The 27,636-nt window shown below is 44.4% G+C and overlaps 1 protein-coding gene across 13 annotated transcripts in view; it reads left to right on the forward strand.

Moving 5' to 3' along the window:
* Kiaa1217 (KIAA1217 ortholog) overlaps nt 1-27,636 on the forward strand; it is an 815,686-nt gene that overhangs the window by 728,880 nt on the left and 59,170 nt on the right. For 10 of the 13 annotated variants that reach the window (XM_045151349.1, XM_004659754.2, XM_045151347.1 and 7 more), the window contains one exon: nt 22,436-23,265. In XM_045151349.1, coding sequence (XP_045007284.1) covers nt 22,436-23,265 — 830 coding nt within the window. Of the gene's footprint in view, nt 1-99; nt 421-14,576; nt 14,689-15,378; nt 15,597-22,435; nt 23,266-27,636 lie in introns of those variants that run through there. The other 3 variants (XM_045151353.1, XM_045151354.1, XM_045151352.1) reach the window with 3 other exon arrangements.

Genomic DNA, 27,636 nt, shown 5'->3' on the forward strand with positions numbered 1-27,636 from the left:
TTGTCGTTGAGAGGTTATGACAACATGAGCCATATTGTATTTATAAATATCACGTGTTTCCCTGATCTGGCTGCAGTCTCTGCCAGACAGCACACAAGCAAGAAACGCTCTTGTTGGCTCAGCATTGGCTGTCGTGATGCTGATTTCTCGAACAGGAAAAATGCCTTCCTACTCAGACTTAACTTTCCTAGAGTGGAAGCAAAGCCTCTGAATGTCCGTGAAATAGTTGTAACAAGGCTGGATTCTGCTCCTTTAAACCACATGTTTTCACTAAAAGCTTCCTTTGGTAAGAAAAGCAAGCCTGGCATTTAGTCCCCATGAAGACAGGCGGAGTTAGAATCATCCAAGAGATGGGTGGTTTTGAGGTCTCTGCAAATCTAGAAAGTTTCGTCTAGAAAAGAGGACCGTGAAAGATGAAAGGTAAGAGCTATGTCTTTATAACAAAACAGTCTGCAGAGATTCTTCTGTCATCATCCTTTGGCATATTTACATCCACTAGATTAGTCTTCTGTATTTGATTCAGTAAGGAATTGAAACTGGACTGATCTATGTGAGCTTCTTGCAGACTGCTTGAGAAGAGATCTCTTTGTTATTGGCGTCAGTTTTTAAAGATCTGCTTTAATCCCACAGAGTTGTGTCCCACCTACGAATCTGTGATCTAGTTTCTGTTTCAGTATTTTCATGGTGATCTCGACTTTTGTTCAGTTAAATCTTGTGGAGATGAATGTAGAGATTTGAAGGCATGATGCCATTGGGGAGGGAAAACAGTATATGACTCAGAAAGTACTAGGTTCTGTATGTGTGTGTGTGTGTGTGTAATTCACCTGAAATTGTTAAATGAGAATAGTTCTTCTATTTTGATTTTGAGGTAAAAAAAAAAAAGTATAAAATTAAGCCTTACAAAAGGACACTGAAAAATCCTAGTTTTAGAATAACAAATACAAGTCTGTTATGTCGAGAGTAATGACGGTATGAAAATGTTTTGACAGAAGTCATGTTCTGTCTTGCTGTGTCCCCCATCTTCTGCACTTACTTCTTTTAAAGTAATTTCATAAAGCCAATGCTTTTTAAAATCTGTCAGCGTCCTTCCAGAGGGTCATGTAGATAGTGGAATTGGGCGTTTCAGCCCCAGTTCAAGAGTTAACCACATCTGAGACATTGTTAGCCTAATACAAACTTCCTGAAACATATCCTGTCACTTAGTCCCCACGATAACTCCGTGGCACAGGTACTGTTGTGCCCATTTTTAAGATTAGAAAAGTGAGGAACAAGACCAACCCTAAAGGGATATCTATCCAGGCTGTCTCCCCAACAGTACAGTCTCTATACTGCATAGCCTCACCAGCATCTGAGAGCTTTTGGACTAAAGTCATTGCAAATAACTCATCTTGGGAATAATCAATACTACTCCTGCTATTAATAATAACAACAACAATAATAAAGTCATATTTACTTGATATTAAATGGATCGTTTTGTGTTTGCTTTTTCTTTTTGGTCTATTTATTTATAGATTGTTAGCATCCAGACCCTCCAACTGCATAGGCTGGTCTTTGTGTTAACCCCGAGACCTGGTGACAAGTCAAAGGGACATGCAAACAGTTAACACCACCAGACAGTGTGGTGCCAGCAGAGATCACCTTGCATGCACTGCTGGTTTTACTGTCCTTCTCTACCTAAGCTGTGGGGCTCATAAAAAATGTGTTTGTGAGACAGCGTAAGGAGTAGATTTGTGAGCTTGAGGCGGAAGTAAGAACGCGAGGGTAGAGACTGGCTCCAGGTACCCGCCCGGTGCTCCTGAAGGAGGAAGTGCTGGGAGGAGGTGTGGATGACAGAATCGAGAGGGGAAAGTCCCGCCTTGGGGCTGCAGGCAGGGCCAGGCTCAGGACGAGAGCCTCACCTCAGCACCACCCTGCCCACCACCTGCTCCCGGCATATTCTGAAAGTGTCTGAGTGACACCCAGTATTTTCTCCCATTAATATATTCTATTTTTTTCTCTTTTTATTTATCTTTTCATTGACAACTTTTATACTTACAGACAATAAACCATGGTATTTCCCTCCCCTCCCCACTTCCCCCTTCAGAGCTCTGCTCTCCATCTTACCCCACCCTTTCCCCATTAGTCTCTCTTTTAATTTGATGTCATCTTCTTTTTCTCCTATTATGAGGGTCTTGTGTAGGTATTGTTAGGCACTGTGAGGTCATGGATATCGAGACCAGTTTCTGTCTGGACATTGCATTGTAAGGAGTCCTACTCTTCCTTTGGCTCTTTCTTACATTCTTTCCACCACCTCTTCCGCAATGGACCTTGAGCCTTGGAGGGTGTGATAGAGATGTTTCAGTGCTGGACACTCCTCTATTCGTTCTCTCAGCACTATGTTGCCTTTTGGGTCATCCCAGTGGTCATCGCCATCTGAAAAGAGAAGCTTCTCTAGCCAGAAGTGAGAGTAATATATGCTAATTTTATTTTAAACGCAAGACTGGCCAAATAACCAAACCCATATGAACATCGCTTGGATCCTCTTTCCTCCTCTCTGGGTGCTGCAGAGACCTTGACCAGCCCCAAGATGCTGCTGCTATGGGGGGTTCAACGAACCCCTCTGTGCTGTTATCCAACCACAGTCTTTGACTGGGCGCATGTACCCTTGTATTTTGCAGTTGTATTCCTGTTACTGACAGGCTGTTCCCTGGCAAGGGTGTCACTCTTCCATGTTCTTTGCAGGTCTCCTTTGGGGTGGTCTTCAGCATCCCAAATAGTTCCCTCCCACATCAGCCAGGCTCACTGGGTTCAAGACCCTGCCCCAGGGCAGGCTGGCTAGTCAGACTTGTCCCAGAAGGTCTCCAGTGAGCATGCTAGTTTATATAAAATCGAGTTACAGGGAATTTTGTGTTAATCTTTAAAAAATAATGTTTGGAAGGTAAACATCACCTGTTAGTAACGCGCCTCACCGCCACGCTTGTCTCATGGGATGACAGTTTCTTTGCTTGCCTGTGATTTGCAGGAGTGAGAAATACTGTGGGGGCTCATGAGGAAGCAGGGCAGGGTAGCTCAGACATAGACTGAGGAGGGCACCGGCCCCTTCCCACACTCAGCGCCCATGGTTTTCCCCTTGCTTTTGTTTTCGTCCCTGCAGGTCTCACCAGGGGCTTTTCCTACTTAATCTTCCTGTCTCAGCCTTCAGAATGCTAAATGGTGGCATGACCCAGCTCTCTAGCTTGTTTTCTTGATGGGTTTACGAAGACTGTGTATCTGACTTCTCTCTACCATCCATGGCTGTCTCGGAGTAAAGCCTGGTTTCATTTACCCTCCAGAAAACAGCCCAGATCTCCCTCTTGATCATCTGACTGAAAAAGAACCAGAGATGGCATCATAGAGCTAGGACTCATTAATTGGATATGCATGGGCCTGCACCAAAAATAGCTATATTTTGGACTAACTAGATTTAGATGATCCAGTATTTTTTTTGGAAGGAGGATGGGTCATCAAGTCAACTGAAAAACAGCAGCTGCTTCAAATTATGGGAAACTTTGAATAAAACCAAGTGTACTGGCTTGACAGAGTTGTGTGGTGTCACAAATCTCCCCGAGTCTGCTTCCTCACCGCGGTGGTTGTGATGGACCACTGCTCAGCCGGTAGCAAAGTTGTCACTTGGAACCAGTGACTTTTAAGTGGCACATAGCAAAGGAGGCTTTCAAATTTATTGTTATTGTTATTTGAGGGGTTGGTATCTCACAATGTAACCCAGGTTAGCCCTTGGCACTCATATAATGATTGGGCACCACCACACTTGACTTAAATTTTATTAATTGCATCATAGTGCCTTCTTTGATTTTTTTTTTTTTTAAGGAAGACTTACAGGACAAGGAACCTAAGAGATAGTAAGTAAATATTATTGTTTTGGGAACAGCCAAGCTCTTCTTCCAAGTCAATTTAAAACTTCCTTTGAAAAAAAGTATTAAATAAGTAATAGGGGCTGCAAAGATGGCTTAGTGGTTAAGGCTCTTGCCTGTAAAGACAAAGAACCCAGGTTCAGTTTCCCAGGACCCACGTTACCCAGATGCAGCAGCTAGAGGCCCTGGTGTGCCCATTCTCATTCTCTCTCTCTCTGTCTCTTTCTCCCTCCCTCCTTCTTCCTCTTGACTTTCAGGATTCTCAAAAAAGTTTGTTCTTTTGTTGCATGTACTGTATATTTAGAGGCAACCAGTTGTATACTCGATATGGTTTTACTGTGCCTTACACACAAAGAAACTCTATCCAGAATGTACACCATGGGGTGGGGAACCGACTCTGTACTGCACTGTTAGGTGATGGCACCCAGAGCATGTCCCAGAATGTTTCTGTGCTTAGTGACCCAACCAAAGAGATTGAAAGTATATAGGTTGTACTTTAATGCTGCTGCTGTGGGGGGTTCAGCAAACCTCTCTGAGCTGTGCTGTTCAGGCGGGGTTATGCCTGAACAATTAAGTGTTTTATTTGTTTCCTGAAATGATGTGAACTTATTTTTCTAAAGATTATGCTAAATAAACTATATTTATACATAAAAAAATATTTTAAACAAGTAATGGCCCAGCATATGTGGTAAGAACAAAGTCGCCATCATGACTATGGCTGCATGAAGTGTGGGAGCTGAGACTTCCTAACAGAGCCCAAGCTAGGACTGTGTGGAAGGACGGGAGAAAAGTCCACTGCAGAGTAGACATCAGAAAATGAGTCCTGGCTAATCCTCCTTGAAGAGTTCTCAAGACCTCAGCATCATATCATTTGACACAAGAGGACCCATTCAAAAAGTCATGTTTATGGCTAGGGAGATGGCTCAGCAGTTAAAGGCGTCTACTTGCAAAGCCTGGTGCAGGTTCAATTCCTCAAAACCCATGTAAAGTCAGGTGCACAAAGTGCCACATGCATCTCACGTTCTTTTGCAGTGGCAAGAGGTCCTGGCATAGCCATTCTTTCGCACTCCCTCTCCTCCCTGCAAATAAATAAAAACATATTTTTTAAAGTCGTGCTTTTATACAGGTTTATGTACGTGAGGCTTCCTAAGTAAAGGTGTGACTATCACTGTGTCGCCACTGCGTGACCTGTTTGGGTAGCACTCCCTCCCTCCGTGTCTTAAATACAGCTGTATATTTTGCTCTCTTGATAGATCCACATAGCATGTGCACTGCATCTTGTTCCTTTTTCTCTCTTTCTTTGTATTTTTGTTTTATGAGAGAGAGAGAGAGAGAATTGGAGCACCATTGCCTCCAGCTGCTGCAATCAAACTGCAGACACATGCACCATCTTGTGCGCATGTGCAACCTGGAGCGCTAGAGTTACCCGTGCGTCTGGCTTACATGGGATCTGGAGAGTCAAACACGGGTCCTTAAGCTTCACAGGCAAGTGCCTTAACTGCTAAGCCAGCTCTCCAGACTCCTTTTTCTCTTTTCATCAGAAGCCATGACTTGCTATTTTCACCTTTTGAGCCTGTCACTTTTAGTTAATTAATTAATTTGAGAGAAAGAGAGAGAGAATCTGGGTTCACCAGAGCCTCTTGTCCGAGCAGACCAACCCAAGATGCATGTGTCACATTGTGCATCTGGCTTGATGTGAGTACTGGGGAATTGAACCTTGAGCCAATAGGTTTTGCAAGCAGGCACCTTTAGCCTGAGCCATCTCCCCCATGAATCATTACTTTTGATTTGCCCCTAATAGCATAGGAAGACAAAAAACTCAACCAGTAGAACTCATAAATATGAGAATGGAGACATTCAGGAATAGCATTGGCCCGAAACTGTTTTGTACTCAAACATGAATGTATGGTGTTCGCAACACGTCACCTCTACTGCCTTGTGCTGACTCCCGAAAAGGAAGGACATGACATTCTGTAAGTAGCTAATGCTATATAGTAGCTATAAGGATCATTCTGGATGCATATCCACAAAATAGCGTTTTTGCTTGCCTTTAAAAGTGAATCTAAAAAAATATACTTCCTAACAGCTGTGTAACTGCAACACAAGAAAAATCTGACCCACTGCAACATAATTTACTAACCAGATATCTACAGGGGTGAGTGAGATCTTACTGCTTCTGAAATCAAATGCAAATTTTATTGTGCATATTTAGACCAAGGAGCATTTAGCTTGTGATCTGAGAAAACGTCCCTCTTCGCGGGAAGATGAGAATTGCCGCACATTTGGCAATCTGAGGCTATAATTATGTTCATCTAACCATTTTAAGACTGAAAGATGTTGCTTTAAGATGCTTCTGTATCTTTATTATTCGTAACAATGATCTGAAGAAATTTTGTGAAATGCTAGTAAACTCCTAATCTGTATCTTCTCATGACTAGGACATAAAAAATAAGTCCAGTGTGGAACATTGACTCAAAATTTTCATTGAAAGATATACATAATTCATGTTCAAAATATAAAATTTTTCCGTATGAATATGGATATATATGTGTGTATATGTATATATACATACATACATATTTTTTTGTTGTTTAAATTTTTATTTATTTATTTGGGAGAGAAAGAGAGAGAGAATGGGCATGCCAGGACCTCCAACCACTTCAAACAAACTGCAGATGCATGCACCATCTGCCTTACGTGGGTCCTGGGGACTCAAACTTGGATCCTTTGGTCTTGCAGGCAAATGCCTTAACTGCTAAGTCATTTCTTCAGCTCAAAAAATCAATATGCTTATTCAAGGTAGGGTTTTGCTTTAGCCCAGGCTGACCTAGAATTCCCTATATCGTCTCTGGCTGGCCTGGAACTCACAGTGTTTCTCCTAACTGTGTCTCCTGAGTGCTGGGGTTAAAGGCGAGTGCCACCATGCCTGGCCTATAATGTTCCTTTGGTGGTTCTGGGGTTGGGTTCTAGTCCTCCCAGCTGGTAAGCAAATGCTTTACCACTGAGTAATATCCCTAACCCACTTTCCACTTTTTACCTGGAGAAAAGGCCTTACTAACTTGTCTGGGCTGCCCTTGAACTCACTTTGAACCTTAGGGAAGCCTTGAACTTATAATCCTCCTGCCTCAACCTGGTGGTCACAGTCCTGTTCCACTAGCCCCAGAGCACATCTGTTTCTGTGTTTAAATGTGCGTCATACATGTACAGTGTTCTTTGATCATCTTCAAGAATTAATTTTGAGCAACATTATGTGTTTCTGTCAAGAACTATTCTAAAGAACGTAGATGCCTGTTTTTAATATAATTGTGAGACATACCTGAGTGAATCTTAATTATTGAAATTCTGAGAACATACCAAAACTTATATGAGTTCATCAATTCAGGCTTCTCCTTACCAAGGAAAACTTTTATTCTGAGGGCTGGAGAGATGGCTCAGCAGTTAAGGCACTTACCTGCAGAGCCTAACAACCTGGGCTTGATTCCCCATCATACATGTAAAGCCAGATGCATAGCTGTGGCATTTGAATCTGGAGTGTGTTTGCAGTGGCCTGGCCCCTGCCCATTCTCTCTCTCTCTCTCTTTCTCTCTCTCTCTCTACTTGCAAATAAATAAAATTTTAAAAACTTTTATTTTAGACAGAAGTAATGATGTATACATTAATTCCACTGGTATGACAGATGCCTGAGAAAACCCACTTAAGAAAGGAAGGAATTCTTTTGGCTCATAGATTTAGGAGTTATAGTCCATGGCCAGCTGGCTCCGTTGTTCCTGGACCTGTGGTAAGACAGACTGTTATGATACATAGTAGAAAAGAGCCAAGAAGCAACAAGAAGGGGTTCAAGACGACACGTAGCCCTCAATGCCCCACAACCCATAGCTACTCCGTCCAGCTGGCTGCATCTCTGAGCTTCCATGCCTCCACCAATGCCATTAGATGTTAAATCCATCAATGGATTACTCCACTGATGAAGGCAGAGTCCTCATAATCTAGTCTTTTCTCAGTGACTGCATCCACCAACTGGGGAGCCATGCCTTTAACACATGAGTCTTTGGGGAGAAGCATCGCATCCAAGCCATAGCATCAATGCTTCTATCATGACCAAAGATGGCTAGAAGATAGGAAAAGAAAGCGAAGGATCCAAAACAGAAATGTGGGTAATTAGTCATCTTTACTAATCATTAAAAATTGTTTAATTTTGAGCTGATTTGTACCAGTTTGAAATGAATAGGGAGCCTGACACAATGTGGTCTAGATTCAGAACCATCAGTTAATTTGGAGCATCTTTTGAAATGTGACTCCATGGCATATAATTGGGACTTTTCCCCTAAGCATGATGTCTTTGGCATATAATACAGCAAAGTAATCTTACAGTGGCTGCTGTTACAATGTCCATTCTATCATGTGCCACTGTGTTTCAAGAAGAGGATGCATCATTCCCTTTATCATCTCATAAATACATTTCAGTGGATATTATCAACTTCACTTTTTTTCTTGCCTCACAACTCACTGAAAGCACCCACTAATAATGTTTGTTGGTTACATTAATAGCAACACAAGTTGTCCTTGCATTTCTGCACAGCACATACTATAGTCATTATCTAGCCCACCGGATATGTGTGGCCCCCTCAGGTGTGTGCAGAAGGCATTTCTAGGCTAAGCTAGCAGCAGAATCTGACTCAGAGAAGATCAGTGTCAGGAACATGGTGACGTTCGAGAGGTCATCATGGAGGCTCTTAGGGGAAACCAAATCTGTGAGTCCCAATCCAGTGCGTCCCACCCCACTCTGCAGCTGTCCTTGGCTACCACGATGGAGAGTACTGACTGGTAAAGTCCGGTTTTCTAAGACCTTAGAAAAACACATTGTTTTGGATTTATATACTTCAGTGTACCAGATGAGACATGATGATGGTAGAGTCAATATTTTGCTGTCCGAATAAGTTAAAAATATACAGGGCAAAGGGGGAGGGGCTGAGTATTGGAGTGTGCAGTGGCGAAGGGGACATGGCTCTTTGGTTCAACCTGGTCATTGTTTCTCTTTGAAGTGAGTTTAAAGCTCTTGGTCATGCATTATGAAAAGCACTCCACCAGTCACAAAGCCATTCCTTCATGAGCCATACTTCAAAGAATTCTTTGAGGGACACCGCGTGGCAGAGGGGAGCAGCTACACGGTGCCTCCTCCTCGCCGCGCGTTGGGCTTTCATCGCGTGGGCAGGCCTCCCCTGCGTGCAGCGCGAGCCTGGGTAGCTACCTGCTCGGTGTCCCGTGAGCAACGTGGTTGCAGACTTCACCCGAGCGGAGGGATGTTCTCAGGCCTAGGATACAAGCAAGCTGCTGGAGCCTCTGAGGAAAGGTGCCTGTCAGGATGAGGGCCTCGCAGAGGAAAAAAGGTTCGGTGATGGCCGGTTAAACTCCCCCAGCTGCTGGGACAGGACAGGGCAGGGCAGGGCAGGACAGGGCAGGGCAGGACAAGGCTGAAGCAGAGATGCTGCCAAGCCCAGCCTTAGGGCATGCACAACTCCAAACTGGTTGTCTTTCAGATTGTTATTTATCCAAATAAGGCGAAGCAGTGGTTTTGCTGACCATCTCAGATTTCTGCACCACGTTCACTGCTGGCTGGCTTGCTATCTGAACTGAAAACATGAAGGTATTCCTTTGAAATAGAGCATGCTTGTGGCCCATGAGTATCTTGGAGTCATTGTTTTGGAAGCCTCCCTAGGCCCCGACATCATGTTAATATGGTCTGCTTTGTTCAAATAACATTGGATCTGATTTTGCACGGAAATAATATTCTAGCTCAGAGCCTCCAGGGGTCAGACCTCTGCACTGAGTTCTTGACACTGGGCAAGGGGATGAGATGGTTCTAGCATTTCATGGATCCCACTCACACATTTGCTTCGGCCAAGACAGTTGAAGTTCTGGATTCCAATTTGTTTATATGTGAAATGGAGATGGTGGTAATTCTTCTGATGGAAACTACCTGGAAATTCAGTAGGGTAATTCTGGAAAGCATTTGGTAAATAGGAAGTCTCTAAAAATATTAGTGTCCTGTCCTGTTTCCTGGCAAATTGAGTTGAAGACATTTACTAAGAGGAAAATCCTAGATAATTGGGACTACAACCCAAAGCTTAATAGGATTGCCTCTTTAAATTGAATTAGTAAAGTCCAGGATTGAATGGAAATATCTACATGAACCTATAGTGACCCTGGGCTGCCACACACCCCTTCACTTGCTGAAGCAGCCAGGCAGCATCTTCTTGGAGCTGGTTAGAAAGGCAAATTTTATGCTGGAGAGATGGCTCAGCAGTTAAGGCGCTTGCCCGTAAAGCCCAAGGACCCAGGTCTAATTGCCCAGTACCCATTTAAAGCCAGATGCACAAGGTGGCACATGAATCTGGAGTTCATTTCTTAGAGGCTAGAGTCCCTGGCCCACCCATTCATATTCTCTCTATCTCTCTGCCTCCCTCTCATAAATAAGTAAATAGATCAATATTTTTTGAAAAGAAATACAAATTCTTGGGCCCCACACTGACCCCCTAGGTGAGACATCTTGGGCGTGAGACCCTGTCTCTGTTTTAGTCTGATACACCCTGAGGTGAGAGTGACTTTCTGGTGCTGTCAGTTGGTCGTTTGTTCTCTTGGGGGCACTGGGCCCTCCCCACTTCTTGTCTCTGACTATAGCTGCCTCTCTGCCTGGAACACTGGAAAAGAAAAGCACTTATCCACTGAACCAATGAAGACTCATCTGGCCCCAGCTAGAAGAATTGAATTCTTCTCCAGTTACTCAGATTTGTCTGTTTTATCATTACCGTGATTCTTTCATTTTTCCCAACCAAAATGAAGGTCACTGAACGTGGGAATTCCGTCTTTCCAATATTTTTGTTACTTTTCATTTCTAAGGAGAGAGAGAAAAAAAAGTGAGTATGCCATGGCCTATTGCCATTGCAAACAACTCCAGATGCGTGCACTACTTTGTGCATCTGGCTTTGCTTGGATACTGGGGAAGTTAAACACAGGATGGCCGGCTTTGCATGAACGAACGCCTTTAACTGCTGAGCCAAATTCCCAGCCCAAGGGCCGATTTGATGTGGGACTCCATCATTGTTGTTCTCATCTTTACTCTGAAAGAAACTTGGACTTGGTGACTTGTGAATTATTGTCCTTCAGCGTTTTCCACTGGGCTCTTTCCTCATAAGCTCCTCTCGTACGGTACATGGTACATCTTCTTCCAACACGTTGGTTAGTGCAGTTCAGCTGAAAGTCAGAATAGTGGCACAGCAAAGCAGCAGTCACCCGCCCGCCTTCACAGTGGACTGTGGGACGTAGCTCAGTTAGTTTGACGTACTTGTTACGCTATGTGGCAATGAAACCAGCATGTTGCCCCCAAGGATAAGGGCTGGCACTGCTGAAAACGGCCATTTGATTTCCACGTTGACTCTGTCACTCTGTAAAACTGGACCCGTGTATCTCACTGAGTTATGGAGCTCATGAAATAAAATCACTATTGAAAGTATTTTGTGTAGTACAAACTACCACTTGATTATCAGTGTGCATTTACAGCAGGGGAGGTACATTTAAAATATTTGTGGATGGGCCTGGGGAGATGGCTCAGCAGTTAAAGGCACTTGCTTGCAAAGCCTGCTGGTCTAAGTTGAGTTTTCCAGTACCTACATAAAGTGATGCATGCATCAGGAGTTCATTTGCAGCCACAAGAGGCTCTTAGTGCTCTCTCTCGCTCTCTATCTCTTTCTGTCCCTCACTCAGGCTATCTCTGTCACACACAAATGAATAAAAATATTAAAATAAAAAGGTGATGATTTTAAACATGTACTTTATATAAATGTTATAAGTAAATAAAGCAAATTATGCATTTCAGGATATATGTTCATAAGTTAAATATGTGCTTCAGGAACTGTCATAAATAGAAATAATCTAAGGTGTTGAGCTTGGGGACATGGATAAAATGCTAGCAACAAACCTGGAAGATTCTAACAGGAAGTCAAACACAAAACAACTATGTCCAAGGAATGGGGAGATGGCTAAAGAACCATGTCTGCCCATTTTCTGGGTGGAGATGAGTACTGGAAAGGAATTGTTTGTTCTCTCTGTTGCAAGTGGCCAAAAGAAGATATGATTTTTATAGACTAACTACTTTAGATACAAAAGGAGGTTGTTCTTGGCCTAGATAATGCAGGAGGAGCCCAGTGTGCGATCAAGGGCCCCTAGGAAGTTTTTCTTTTATCTGTCCTGCAGCTCTGTGCTGTTACTGATTGTAAATTTATCTATTACTACTTCTTTCTTCTGTTCTAGCCTCAGGTCCTTAACCACTGTGGGACACAGGACTGGCCCGTGGAGCCTGGCATTGGAGAGCTCAGCCAGAGTTCCTTGTGTCAGAGTATTTCTGGGAATAACACTCACGTCAAATATAGCTATCCGCTGACGGGACCATTTCTTTATTGAGAATTCAATAATTTTGGCAACAGTCTGTCTCATGTCTGGGAGACGTTCTACTTATGATCAAATGAAACATTAATAAGTTAATGAGACCTTACAAATAACCATCTTTGCAATTTTAACAGTGTAAACGAGAAGAGTTTGAAAGTTTCCAACATAATCACTTCCCATTACAGTATCATTTTTGTGTCTATAGGTACACTTTGGATTTTTTTAATCTCTTGTAGTTTTTTTTTTTTTTTAAGTCAGCAAAGACATGAATAAGAGCTATGGAGATGGTTCAGCAATTAAAGACACCTGCTTGCAACACCTGTCAGCCCTAGTTCAATGCCCTAGTAACCACTAATGTCAACAAAGTTCTGCATGTGTCTGGAGTTGATTTGCAGTAGCAGGAGACCCTGGCACATCATCCTTTCTCTCTCTCTCCTCACAAATCAGTACATGATTTTTTTTTTAAAAGAAATGAATGAGAAGGGGAACTAGGAATAAATTTCACAATAATCTTGGCCTTACATTAGCACAAAAAATTATTTCCTATTGAGGTAATGCTGGATATTTGCTGGCTTGGCTTTTCTCAACACTAACTCAAGAGAAATAAATTGCTTCCAGTTCACTCAAAGCCTTAATCAATGAAAGGTAGAGGGAACATGACCAGTGGATGCCTTAGGGCTGGAATCTAAGATCCACCCAGTGACACTGCCTCCAGCCAAGTGGCTGCAGATGCAAACTACAAACTAATAAAACACTGAATATATTGGGGTCTATCTATTCAAACTACCACAAAGGGGGAACATAACTAGTGGATGCCTTGTGCACTGCTGGGAAGAGCGATTTGACTAATGCTGCATCCCAAGGTAGATGAGGTGGGGAGCCTCTGGTGAGTGATCAAACCAGAGTGAGGGCGTGTCAGTGGGTGGCTACAGCTGGACTGAAACGAACTTGTGCTGAGAAGATCAGCTCTTCTATGGATAGTACAACACATTCAGGTGAAGTTGGTGCATCCTGGATACCACACAAGGATATTGCTTAGGAAATTAGCCTGTCTGGCTCATTAGCCATTACTTCAGGGCCTTGTGATATTGAACTCCTCATCTCTCTGGGATCAGCTTCCTGCTTACTCGAGAGCATTTAGCTCATCTTGATTTACCACGGGATTGGCCTGGTTTTCAAACTCCTCACAGTGAATTATTGCCCTTATCACAATGAAGCCATGTGTGGACTGTGGCAAACAGTGCCCTGCAGCCTCGTGAAAGTAACAGGAAATTGCTCTGAAGATGGCTGGAAGGAAAAACTGGCAGAGGTGAGCTAGACCTTCTCTCACCGGGCATCCCCAAGGAACATGGCAGTGTCAATAGAACCCCTCCCTCTGACACTGCAGACGTGAAATCACGTGACCGAGGCAGAATTCACTCACCAAACAACACGGGAAGCTCACTTCTGCCCCTGGGAGATATGGCCTGGCCCCTGTTACTTCCCGTACCATCCCTGGAACAAGCAAACCTGTCCCTAAAGGTAGCAGATAAATAAATCCAAGAGCAATGCTTGCCAGCACACCACGGGCTACTAAACAAGGACTCCTGCGATAGAGTAGGGGTGAAGCCATGGCTTATTAGACTGGGGGTGGAGGGCCACCTTGTATGTTCTACTTCCTGGAAAGCCGTGACCAAAGAAACAAAACCTGCCAAATGTGTGCCAGATGCCTGGGAGCTCGTGGTGTGTGCTTCCCACAGCCTGATGAGAAATACCAAACCCGTGCTGATTAGATTAAAAAATCAAAACAAAGTTTGCACATTCCTTCTCCTCTGCTCCGGCCTCGTACGTGGCATCTATTACAGCCACTTCATCCAAATGTTGTTTCTAATGAGACGTCTTAGGAGGGCGGCCGTGTCATGTACAGCAGTTCCCCTGCCTTTAATAACCATGAGAGATTTGATAGCAATAAACAGTTTTTCAGAAAGCCTGCTGTGCTCACTGGATTTGAACTTCAGAGACGTCATGGAATTCTTTTGGTCAGTAAGAACAATCTCTAACAGCCTGAAAATTGTTTTCAAAAATGCACAGGCTGCCCGGAGCATGGTAGTGGGTGTGGCATGAGGCCAGCCCAGTATCTGGGGCTCTTTTTCGCTGGATTCCCAGTTGGACGGTGTTTGGTTCCACTGAGCCCCTGAGGGCTCAGAAAGCAGGCAGGTGATTAAGAGAGTGTACCTGTGAGCAAAAGAGAAGGCTTCCCGCCTCCCTCCCCTTTCGTTCATTATGTGTTAATGCCTGTCCTTTGCCGCTAGTTCTCACTGAGGACATGTAGCTTCTTGTACCCATCTCTCCGGAAGAACAAGGCTGTGCTGGGCAGGTCTGTGGGGGACCCATCACCTCCTTTTCCTTCTTGCTTGGGGTGGGGCTGTGGGCCACCGTTCTGCTTGCTGAATCTCCTTTGACTCGCTGCGGCTTGCCCTCACTCCCAGTTCATCCGGGTTTTCACAGCGACAGCCGTCGTTGGCCCTGGGCTAAGCCTGGTTAGACATGGCTGGTTAATTAATAGACAGCCTCGGTCATCACACCCTTGTTTTCCCTCAGCTATCATAAGCCAGGAGAAGAGACAGGTTACCTTCACCTGCCAATCCCAGACTTCAGAGGTATGGCCATAGAATGGATTTGGGGTGCCTGGCTCGGTTTTCGTGGCAGCACCCTTAACAGAAAACTCCAATGAGAGTTAGTCCTTGGGTTTTCTGATACCTTCTTTCCTGGTGGCTGGACTGGTCACTTGTGTTAGTGATCAAGTTTGCTTAAGTAAAATCTACTTGGTACCATTTCCTTTGTTGTTAACCCATTTACCTAGACCACTCCGAGTCCAGCTCCTTCCCTGCCGTGCGTTTTCCCTGTAAGCAATTGTTGGAGGACTGAGTCACCCACGTGGTAGCCTGTGGTTGGATGTGGGCTGAGGTTACTCAGTGACTAATTTCCAAAGGGAGGAGACGTTGGCTTATCATGGGGAGGGCTGCTTTTGATCCGTGCCTGTAACAGCTTCGTTCTGAAGGCCGGATAAAACAAAATGCTCTTCACTGGTTGTGACCCTCGAACTGGGAAGTACCTTAGGATCTCTGTGTCCTCCGTGGTGATTTTGATTCTGAAGAGAAAAGTGTCTCAGTTGTCCAAGTGAGGACTGAGGAAGCCCAGCAGACAAAGGGATGGCATAACCCGGGGCTGAGCCAATGGGCTTCCCCACAGCGTCGGTTATGCAGGTGGTTTCCTCAGGAAAAAGTAAGTGGCTTTAATTCTTTGAGCATGAAATGTCTTATAAGAATGCCTTTCTGTTTTCTCCGATTACTTCATTGTGTGGTCTGATGGAGGGACACATTTACTGAATCCAGATTTGGAAGGGTGGGGCTTGAAATACAATAAGCTGTACATAATATTCCCTTTCCACAAAGAATATATCTCTGTGTTTTAAATGTTCCACAAGAGACATGATTATGTGAAAGTTTCTACCAAACAATATTAAATAAACATTTTTCATGCAAAAAAATATTTGCAGCAACAACTGTAAGGTGTTCCTTCTTATTTTACTTCCAATTTGACTGAATGATATTTGACTGGGCTTACAACTGTATGTAGTTCAAACTTAATTGAAAACTACCCTCAATATTTTCTTGTCTTTCAGAAGTGTAGGGCAAACAGTGTCTTGAGCTGGCTGCTATGAGCAGGGGCAGTGGTCTACCTCCCAGGGTGGTGGTGATGGGTCTGTATGTAAGAGACTTTCCTAGTCACAAAAAGCAGAGGACTCAAACAACCAGCACAATGAGGATCTGGGCAACAGCAGATAGAGGGAAAGATGATGCCCTACAAAACAGATGAGTGAGAGAATGAGTTCATGCACTGCTGAGAGCTTGAAAGTTTCTGTGCTTGAGCTTAGGAGGGGCAAATAAACACCCAAGTTGAACTCCGATAATGTACTGAAGGACTTTGGTATATAGGTCCTCTTTTTCTTATTGCAAAATAAGATTCATTAAAGCTTACATATATTATATAAGCTTTCTGGGAAGAGGGCGTCAATGATAGATGCAGCTGCTTTGAGCTTACTAAGGAATGGTTATGGGTGAAAGAACTTAGTGGTATCAGAGATGTGTGAAGGTGAGCTGCAGTTCTGCATGTGAGTTATTTATTTTTAAGACATTTACTTTTTGTTTTATTTTACTTTATTTATTTGAGAGCAACAGACAGAGAAAGACAGAATGGGCATGCCAGGGCCTCCAACCACTGCAAATGAACTCCAGATGCATGTGCCCCCTTGTGCATCTGGCTTTCTTGGGCCCTGGGGAATCGAGCCTTGAACCAGGGTCCTTAGGCTTTACAGGCAAGCGCTTAACCGCTAAGCCATCTCTCCAGCCTGTGAGTTATTTATTGTTATCATATATTGTTAATCTAATGTTCTCCTGGATATGCCTTTGAGTACCAATAGAGGGAAAAAATCATATTTCATTCTAACTACTCATTAGTGAGACAGTTGAAAAACAAAACAAAATGAAACTGTATAGGTGTTTGATATAAGAAGTTACAATCTTGGGCTGGAGAGATGGCTTAGTGGTTAAGCGCTTGCCTGTGAAGCCTAAGGACCCCGGTTCGAGGCTCGGTTCCCCAGGTCCCACGTTAGCCAGATGCACAAGGGGGCGCACGCGTCTGGAGTTCATTTGCAGAGGCTGGAAGCCCTGGCGTGCCCATTCTCTCTCTCTCTCCCTCTATCTGTCTTTCTCTCTGTGTCTGTTGCTCTCAAATAAATAAATAAATAAAAATTTAAAAAAAAAAAGAAGTTACAATCTTGGGCTGGAGAAATGGCTTAGTGGTTAAGTGCTTGCCTGTGAAGCCTAAGGACCCCGGTTTGAGGCTTGGTTCCCCAGGTCCCACGTTAGCCAGATGCACAAGGGGGTGCACGCGTCTGGAGTTCGTTTGCAGAGGCTGGAAGCCCTGGCGCGCCCATTCTCTCTCTCTCCATCTGTCTTTCTCTCTGTGTCTGTCACTCTCAAATAAATAAATAAATAAATAAATAAAATTTAAAAAAAAAGAAGTTACAATCTTATGATGGGTGGCTTGAAAGGCAAGGGTTGTTTCAAAGTTTGGAATCCTCTTGCTACAGTCAGATAGTATGTTGTGGGGTCAGTAAAGTACACTTTTTGGTTTTTGTTGTCATTATTATTATTATTATTATGAACAACAACATATTGCATATGGATACATCATGTATTAATACCCTCTTTTCCCTCATCCCTGTCCCCCATTCCATTGGGGACACTCCTCAGTGGGGTTGCAGATATTCCCCATGGGGTTGTGGTTCAAGAGGAGGTCTCCTTGGGAGGTTCCACTGCAGGCTTGAGCATCACTTTCCACTCACTCCCAGTCTTGCTATTGCATCTTAACAGCAAATGTGCTTTTGGCTGATTGATGTTGTTTAGTGTATGAACCCAAGTTCCCTCACCATAACAGCATTTTTCTAGCCATAGGTTTAAAAACCATGTATTCCCATGGCTTAATGGGATTATCATGTCACTCTCTTCTTGGGGCTCTGTCTAGAGCTAAGGATGAAATGATCAGAGTTCCGTTTAAATCTCTGTCTTAGCAAATTAGCTATAGCTTGGCAAACCAGTGTACATATTCTGACAGAGTTTCTGACTTCTAAGCCACTGGTATTGATGGAGACATTCAACCTCAGGTCACCTGCTCTGTCATAATTGAATGTTCTTATCAGCTCCACTATGGATAAGTCAGTGATTCATTCACTCAGCAACCACATAGGATGATGACAAGAATATTTTGACCTGGAGCAGGTGGGGCTGATCCCCAGCCTGACCATCAGGCATGATCCTGATGCTGTTGACTAGCGTCTATCCTCACTTCTGACTCGGTGGTACCATAATGGATACCGGCTCTTCAATATTTTAATGTCCACTCACGAATGTACAGCACAAATTATAAGAATTATTCTTGGGCTGGAGGGATGGCTTAGCGGTTAAGGCACTTGCCTGCAAAGCCAAAGAACTCAGGATTGATTCCCCAGGATCCATGTAAGCCAGATGCAGAAGATGGTACATGTGTCTGGAGTTCATTTGCAGCAGCTAGAGGCCCTAGCATGCCCATTCTCTCTTTCTGCCTCTTTCTCTCTGTCAAATAAATAAATAAATAGGGGGCTGGGTAGATGATTTAGCAGTTAAGTCGCTTATCTGTGAAGCCTAAGGACCCATAGTCATTCTCTCTGCAGATCCCACATAAGCCAGACACACAAAGGTGAGGCAAGTGCATTTTCACACATGACCACTAGGTGGCGAAAGCGCCTGCAGTTTGATTTCAGCGGCTGAGGCCCTGAAGCACCAAGTCTCTCTCTCTTTCTTTCGCTCTCTATAAAAAGATTATTAAAAGTAAAATATTTTTTAAAAATAATTATTCTTAATTAGTTGCTGTTTCTTTCTAATCACATCTACACATGTCACTAGCAAGTCTAATGAGTTTTTTCTAGTATTTCATTTTAAAAGGTTATTTACAAAATGTAACTCCTATTTCTTTCCACAACATAAAATATAATTTTAAAAATATCTATTAGACACTGCTTCTATGTAAAAGATACATGTCTAAGTTTTAACTAATTGACATTAATTTACATTTTCCTCTCAATATTACTTATTCTTCTTAGCAGTTCACTGCTCCTTAGAATCTTGTTATCTCTTTTTACTTCCTTAACTGAAAGATGAAGGTTTCAACTGTGGTTAATTAGGTCAGGGTTTCCAAGCTCAATCTATTATCTGGAGTTAGAGAAGAGAGAAAAGAGAACAGAGATGAGCCTAATTAAATCTGTTGTTTATCCCAAGTGGGTTCTAGACATTCTGGATCCTATTTATCTTTGGAATTGATATAGTGGCAATAGTGCCTACCACTTCTTAGCTGGTCTTGGGCAAAATGTGATGCCTTATAACCATACAGTTGTGTGCTTATGTCAATAGGAAGGCTTCATCTTGACATCGTGTGGTGTGGCTGCATGGGAAGCTTGGTCATGCACTCAGTGCTGGCATATGCCATTCTCTCAGCCTTTATGGGCCATGAAGCCATGTGCTGTTTACGCTGACCACACCTTTCTTTTTATTGAGCCCTGAGTTGTGGAGGACAGAGTGGGAGAGGCATTTGTAGAGGACCTGTGCTGATTTCCTGCAGAATCACCTCTTTCCCTGGGGTTCCTCTAATCTTGTCAGAATAAAACTCAAGCTATATTATCCCACAGCAACCTTGGGACAGGACCTCCTGGTCTACAGCATTGCACACTTGAGTCACAAGGGTGTCGGCCAAGCAGAGGGGATCACATGGGTGAAGCACCAGGAAACTTGCAGGCAGACCCAGAGCCTAGGTCTGGTGCAGGAGAGTAAGGGTGTGGGAGAGAGCTAAGGGCAGCGTGGAGATGGAAGAGAAGACTCGCCCATGCTGGGCGGGGGCTCCATGGATGTGTTGAAGGGGAGTGAGGGTGGTGGAAATGAATTGTGATTTTCAGTTGGAAACTTACTTTCTCTAAGGTATCTCGAATCACTCACCCCCTTAGAGAGCAAAAAGGGCAGTTCAATGACCCTCAGGCCTCCATTTCATTGTTATTTATGCCTTCTTTGTACTTTGATTTGGTTACTTTCTTTATGAAATCCACTACAATGTGTCCTGTCAAGAATTCTTCCTGCGACAAGATAGGGAGCTGTGGACCACCTTCTGGTTCTTGCCTTGTATTCTCACCTAGGATCTTGGGAGTTTGTTCAGAGCTGCAGCCTAGAATGTGTTGCTCTTAGAAAGTGATAACGGGACTTTTGGGGTGCCCCTGAGAGGTACAGAGCCTTATCCCGGCTCTTACGTGACTCAGGTGCTAAGGTGGGGTACTCATGGTCACACAGAGCTTCTGCTCAATTAGTGGCCTTTTTGGGTTCTTGTCTTATGAATTCAACAAATGAAAGTCACAGACCACAGGAGGGTGAAGTATAGACTTTAGAAGTTGATTAGAATTTGATAGAAGGGAAAGACTTCTGTGTGGACAGCAGGGACTCTGCAGGGAAGCAGAGAACTCATCGGGTGACTCTGCTTAGGGTTTTTATGGGAAGTGGCACAGGTTTCCACCTAAGGAGCACCAGGTTCACAGGTCTCTACGTGACAAAGACCAGATTTCATGGCCTTTGAGGGAGAAAGACCAGGTCTCTGTAAAATGGAACAATATTGCCAGAAATCTTAGCTAAGGATCATCTAGAAAGTATAAACTTAATCTGGAAATCTTTCCTAGAGATTAGCTGTCCAGGGAAGAAAGATATGTAAAAAATCCAAGTGCTCCTTGCAAACTTAATGACATTTTTCTGCTATTAAATTTAATACTTATTTGACAGAGAAATGGAGAGACAGAATGGGCATGTCAGGGCCTCTAACCACTGCAAAAGAACTCCAGGCACAGGCGCACTTTGTGCATCTAGTTTCACATGAGTACTGGGAATCAAACTGGGACTTTAGGCTTTGTAGGCAAGCACCTTAACTGCTCAGCCAGAATCTCTCCAGCCCACAATTTCTGCTTGTAATCAATGGGGGGGGGAAACTGTTCACTTTGGGATTCTATTACCCTGACTGCCTAGCCAATTTCTGTCTCTTATCAAAAGTACTAGCCGGGGCTAGAAAGAGTTCCTGCCTCGGAAAAACAAAACAAAACAAAAGAACCCAACACGCACACACCAAAAAAAAAAAAAAAAAAACAGGCCTGGTGACGCATGCCCAGTACTCGGGAGGCAGAGGTTGGAGGATTTCTGTGAATTCCAGGTCAGCCTGGGCTAGAGCGAGTACTTGGTAAAATGTGGTTAACTAAACAAATGGACTCCAGGGGTAAGGAAGCAACTCTTTCTATTCAAAGCACCGGACTTGTTTCATATTCAACCCTTCTCTTGTTTCTAATTTCCTCGGTCACGCTATGAGCCTCCCAGGTGAGCTTCTTGGTTCTTGTGTGTTCTGGCCTCATCTCTCATTAATGTTCAATTACCTTCCAACCATGCACACTCTTCCTGGGTGTCACATCTCCTGCAGGTCAGGAGAGCAAGCATGGGCTCCTTGACAGGACAAGTAAGCAGGACTTGACCTGTCTGCCCCTTTCCTTCTAGCCAATGGGGCATCTCAGTGGGCTTTTCCCTGCCTAGCTTTGGCCAAAGCACAAATGTATCAGATAAACATATCCTGAACTCACGCATACTTTTTATCCTGCCCCATGCTATACATTCCGTACAGTTGCAAAATTCCCCATTAGCTTGATTCTTCGGCTGGTGTCTCTGTGACGTGAGTGGTGTGGTAGAGCCACAGGAATGTTTGCTTCACCTCAGCCGTGCGGGAAAGGCACAACCCAGATGCCTAGGCTGCAGCTGCTTCCCCAGCTCCATCTCCACATGATGCCCTTTGGGATTCTTTCTCTCCACCGTGCTCACCCTATCACAGGTGACTGCAGACTCAGCTCTTAGAGGTGGGGCGTAGATCAATGGTAGAATGTTTCCCTGGGAATGAGGCCCTGGGTTTGAACTCCAGTATTAGATACGAGCAAGAGCAAAATTGGTGGCACAGCACATTGATTCTGATATTGAGGTTGGAATCCCAACAGGAGTGTGTCGTGGGCAGCTTGTTACCCCACCCCGCCAGCGGGGGCGCTGTTTCTCTGGGCGCCGAGGAGCATTCATTGTCTTACCTTGTGCAGCTACCCTGCTCTGCTCTGGGCTCCTTCACCAAGGTCAGCAGCAGAGCACCTCATGGGCTTTGCCTCTGAGGCTGCCTCCACCATCACAGCTCCCGCTGGCCTGGACCCTCGTCTTCTACATAGATAAGCCCTTGTGATTGCAGCGAGCCCACCTGGATTAGGGCCTGTCATTTCAGCATCCGTTCTTGGTAACATCTGTAAAATCCCTTTTGCCTTGGAAGGGAGCATATGCCCAGGCTCCACTGAGTAGGTGTGGGCATCTCTCAGGAGCGGGAAAGGAGTTAGAGTCCCCCTTCAAGGAAGTCACACTGTCACACTGAGACTTCTCCGGAACTGAATCTCTGAGTAGACTAATTGCTTGCCTTGTTTTCAGATGCAGAGAGAAATTGTATATGCAAGAGGAGATGGCCCTGGTGCCTCCCGACCTGGATCCACAGCTCATCCACCCCATGCAATTCCAAACTCGCCACCCTCCACTCCTGTGCCACATTCCCTGCCGCCTTCCCCGTCCAGAATTCCTTATGGGGGCACCCGCCCCATGGTTATTCCTGGCAACGCTACCATCCCCAGAGACAGACTGTCCAGCCTGCCGGTCTCCAGGTCCATCTCTCCAAGCCCTAGTGCTATTTTGGAAAGACGAGATGTCAAGCCGGATGAGGACATGAGCAAAAGCCTGACAATGTACAGAAATGAGGGTTTCTATGCCGACCCTTACCTCTATCCCGAGGGGCGGATGAGCATTGCCTCGTCCCACGGTGGGCACCCCTTAGACGTCCCTGATCACATCATCGCGTATCACCGCACAGCCATTCGGTCAGCCAGTGCTTACTGTAGCCCATCCTTGCAAGCAGAGATGCACATGGAGCAGTCATTGTACAGACAAAAATCAAGGAAATACCCAGATAGCCACTTGCCTACACTGGGCTCCAAAACACCCCCCGCCTCTCCTCACCGAGTGGGCGACCTGAGGATGCTAGACATGCACCCACATCATAGCGCTCTGGGGCCCTCTCACACCCTGCAGCCCGACCGCTCCTCACCAAGCCGCCAGTCCTTTAAAAAGGAGCCGGGCACGTTGGTGTATATCGAAAAGCCACGGAATGCACCAGGAATACCCGGCATCGTAGACCTTGGGCCTCCTCTAGTTGAGAAGCAAGTTTTTGCTTACAGCACGGCTACAATTCCCAAAGACAGAGAAACCAGGTAAGGCAGGAGCTGGCCTCGGCTGGTCTGTGTCTGTGCGTTACTGAAAGCTGCTCTGCGGGGATCCAAACGGGAGGGGAGCGGGAAGGCTGCCCTTCTCTGCAGTTGCCCTTCTCTGCAGTAGGGTTAGTGAGGGCCACCAGTGGCCACATGAAAGAAGGCAGGCATCACTTGCTCGCTCGTAAGGGACACCAGTCATATGGGCCTCTGGGCTGTGGTTACCATTAACATAACTCTGAGCCTCATGGGAGAAGAAACCATTCAGACAAATAGATCAAGAGATGGAAATGACTGACCTGCCATAGGCAATATAAGGAGTGAGGAGTGTAGCTGTTTGCAACAACAGTTCGAGTTTTTAGAAATGCAGCTCTCTTGTCTCCTCTGGTTTGGGGAAGTGGAAAGAGTGTGTCATTGTCTGTCTTCTAAGATGACAAAATTCAAATTTCCATGGACACGAATGGTTTAGGGTCAGTACTCAACAGAGAGCAGTGCTTGAATCAGCAAAGGTTTGCTAGTGAATAAGATGCACTCCGGGTGTATCACTCAGTTCCTCGTTGTGTGACCAAATGCCTCACCAGAAGCAATTTAAGAAAGGAAAGTTTATTCCAGCTTACAATAGGTTGCCATCCATCGTGGCAGAGAAAATGTGTTGCAGCAGGAGCTGGTACATTCATTCCATGGTAACAAAGCAGAGCGTGATGGTACTGCTGCCCAGCTAGCCCTGTCCTTCTCTTCAGCCCAGGACCCCCGCCCTCGGGACGGTGCTGCTCATGGGTAGGGCAGATCTTCTCACCTCAATCAACCTAAGCTAGAAAAACCCCTCACAAACATTCTCAGATTTCTTTCCATGGTGATTCTAAATCCTGTCAAGTTAATAATATTAACTATCATACTGGTTATCCAGACAGACAGTAGATAGAGAGATAGAGATAGATAGATAGACAGACCAACAGACAATAGATAGAAAGATAGAAAGGTATTTAATTTACCACTCTTGAACCTTCATCCTCTATCTTGGAAACCTTCAATAATTATAACAATATAATAGTTATAGTATTTTGATAGAGCAAATTTCTCTAACATGAAGTGGTTGGAGGAAATGAAAATATAATTATAATCATAAAAATCTAGTCAAAGAAATTGAGGCCAAAAGAAGCTAAGCATTTTCCCTGGTATCATATAGGAATTCAAAAAGGGTGAAAAACAAGAAATCAGATATTCAGGGGCTTATAACTACTCCTCACTGAAAATGATATTATCACTTTTTATACTTGCAAGAGATGTACCCTTGAGAATGGGGCGTGGACTGTCTTCTTTCCTTAATATTTTCACATTTAGAATGCCCTCCCCCCAGTAGCAAAATCCTGTCATGCAAGGCTGTCCTTCCTTACTTGTTGAGTCAGGAGTCTCACAGCACAGAGATTTTGGGAGAATGGAACGAGAATGAGCATGAACCTTTTGGGTCATTCATTCAGTAACAAATTTTGACTTACATGGGTAGAAAAACAGCAGTAGGGACTGGCTTGAGGATATAGAACTAAAGAAAATAAAGAACTGGAAATAGTATTCACTGCCTCCTTTCCAAAGTCTGTGAGAAGTGGCATTCAAAGAATCAAAGTAGGGACTCGTCTCATAGCCGTGACAGCTCAGGGTGTGAGAGAGGCACTCACAGTGGCCCAGAAGAAACACACCAGTGTCACAGCGAGAGAGGAATCTGCCAGGTGTCCTGGGCACAGAGCGGACGCTGACTACACTGCAAAAGAGTGACATGAATCTCCTGAAGTATGCTGTGAGGTGCATCTTGGGAAATGGTGAGTCACTGGAAGGATTGAAATTAGAAGCACAGAAGTCTAGCACAGCAACCTTAAGAATCCAACTCCTGGACATAATGTAGAGAACTGTAGTCCATCCCCCTACCATCCCACCACTATGGCCCAGACCCCTGTGAGGCAAGCAAGGGACCACTGATTCACCATAGTCATTGACCTCCTCAGCCCCTCTCCTGGTTACATTTGGGTCAACAGTGGCATCCTCCTCCTCCTCAGGGCCTTGTTTGGTGTCACCTATGTACATGTCACATGGTCCCAGCCTGTGGAGTATCAATGAGTCCTCTTTCAAGCAGGTGTGGTAGAGCACATGTGTAATCCCAGTACTCAAGAGGCTGAGGCAGGAGGATTGCTGTAAGTTCAAGGTTATTCTGGGCTACATATTGACTTCCAGGCTAGTCTGGGATTCATAGGGAAACTGTGTCTTGACAATACAACCAAGCAACCAATCCAACAACACCAGCAAAACCCTGGGGTCTTTACAGCTCTGTGGAGTGATGCCTGTGTGCTCTCTGACCAGAATCTTGACCTATCTAGATGCGGCCAGTATCCTGATACGATCCCACTCACTTTTTAAAAATAATATGCCAACATCAGTAGCATTATTTAACCAATCTAGAAAAATTATATGAATTCCTACTTTTTTTTAAAAAAATTATTTTTGCTTTTTTACTTCACAGAGAGAGAAAGAGTCAGATAAGAGAGAACGGGTATACCAGGGCCTCCAGCCACTGCAAACAAACCCCAGATACAAGTGCCACCATATGCATCTGGCTCTATGTGGGTACTGGGGAATCAAACCTGGGTCCCTAGGCTCCACAGGCAAGTGTCTTAACCACTAAGCCATTTCTCCAGCTCTGATTTATTTCTTTTCTTAAAAAAAATTATTGACAATTTCCATATTTGTAGACAATATCCCATGATAATTCCCTCCCTTCTCCACTTTCCCCTTTGAAACTCTATTGTCCATCATATCCCTTCCCCCTCTCAATCATTATCTCTTTTATTTTGATGTCATCATATTTTCCTTCTATTATGATGGTCTTGTGTAGGTAGTGTCAGGCACTGTGAGGTCATGGATATCCAGGCCATTTTGTGTGTGGAGGAGCAAGTTGTAAGGAGTTCTACCCTTCCTTTGGCTCTTACATTCTTTTTTCCACCTCTTTTGCAATGGATCCTGAACCTTGGAAGGTGTGATAGAGAGATATTGCAGTGCTGAGCACTCCTCTGTCACTTCTTTTCAGCACCTTGGTGACTTCTGAGTCATCCCAAGGTCATTACCATATGAAAAGAAAAGCTTTTGTAACCAAAAGTAAGAGTAGCATTAATATATGGGTGTGAACATTAAGAGAAATGCTTACTGGGCAGTTTGGTGAGCATAGTATATACTTTGAGGCAGAGAGCAGCAGCTGTTACAACCCTAGGGCTCATGACTACCCCTGTTATAGGTTTTTAGTATCAGCGATGTATTCCCTCCCAGGGAGAGGGCCTCCAATCCAATTAGAAAGCAGTTGGTTTCTGCCATAACAGACATGCCACTATTGCACCCATTGGCTCATTTGGCCTAGCTAGCCAAATTTAAGGCTTGTAGTATCCACTGTGGGGTATCTCCGCTGGTGATTTCTCTCTCTCTCCCATGGAAATGCATGCAGCATAGCTTTTTCCAGCTTTCTGTCAGCTGGTCTACATGGAGATTTTCAGCTCAGTTCCAGCAGGATTTCTCAGTGGCCTTGCAGCCCAAGTATGTGGAGTCTTCAGCAATAGGGTCTTACCATCCATTGCTGGTGGAAAACCAGGGGCCTCGGCAATGGCCTGTAATGTTTTGGGGGGTATCAGGGACCTCCCTGACCAATAGCTCACTGGAAGGTATCCCATCCCTTGCTCTAAAATTTTCTAGTAACAATCTCTGGCTTCTGAGTGTTCCATTGTCCAAAAAAGTAGGTCTGCATGTGACTTAGATTTTGTTTAGCCCTCCCTCCACCTTTCCTTTACCCAGACTCTTCCCCTGACCTCACTTTGGGCCTTTTCACCCCCATTAATCTATTCTTCTACTTACATATATATAATACCATCCTATTAAGTACCCCCTCCCTCTCTTTCTATTCCCTTTATGTCTTCTTTCTAGCTGACTGGCCTTTGCTACTGAGTTTTCTTCCTACTCACACAGAAATCCAATCATTTGTAGCTAGGATCCTCAAACAAAAGAGAACATGTGACTTGGGCCTAGGTTACATCACAAAGTATTTTACATGCAAGAAAACCTTTCTAGAAAATCTGAATTAGGCAGGCACGGTGGCACACACCTTAATTCCAGTACTCGGGAGTCAGAGGTAGGAAGATTGCCATGCAGTCAAGGCCACTCTGAGACTACATAGTGAATGCCAGGTCAGCCTGGGCTACAGTGAGACCCTACCTCGACAAAAAAGAAGAAAAGATGGAAGGAAGGAAAGAAAGAAAGAAAATATGAATTACTGTATAGACTAGGAAATGTTAGAAAAAATGACTAAATGGACTAGTGCTCACCTAAAATAGTGTCATTATCACT

This window comes from Jaculus jaculus, chromosome 5, assembly GCF_020740685.1.
Source record: "Jaculus jaculus isolate mJacJac1 chromosome 5, mJacJac1.mat.Y.cur, whole genome shotgun sequence".
NCBI lineage: Eukaryota > Metazoa > Chordata > Mammalia > Rodentia > Dipodidae > Jaculus > Jaculus jaculus.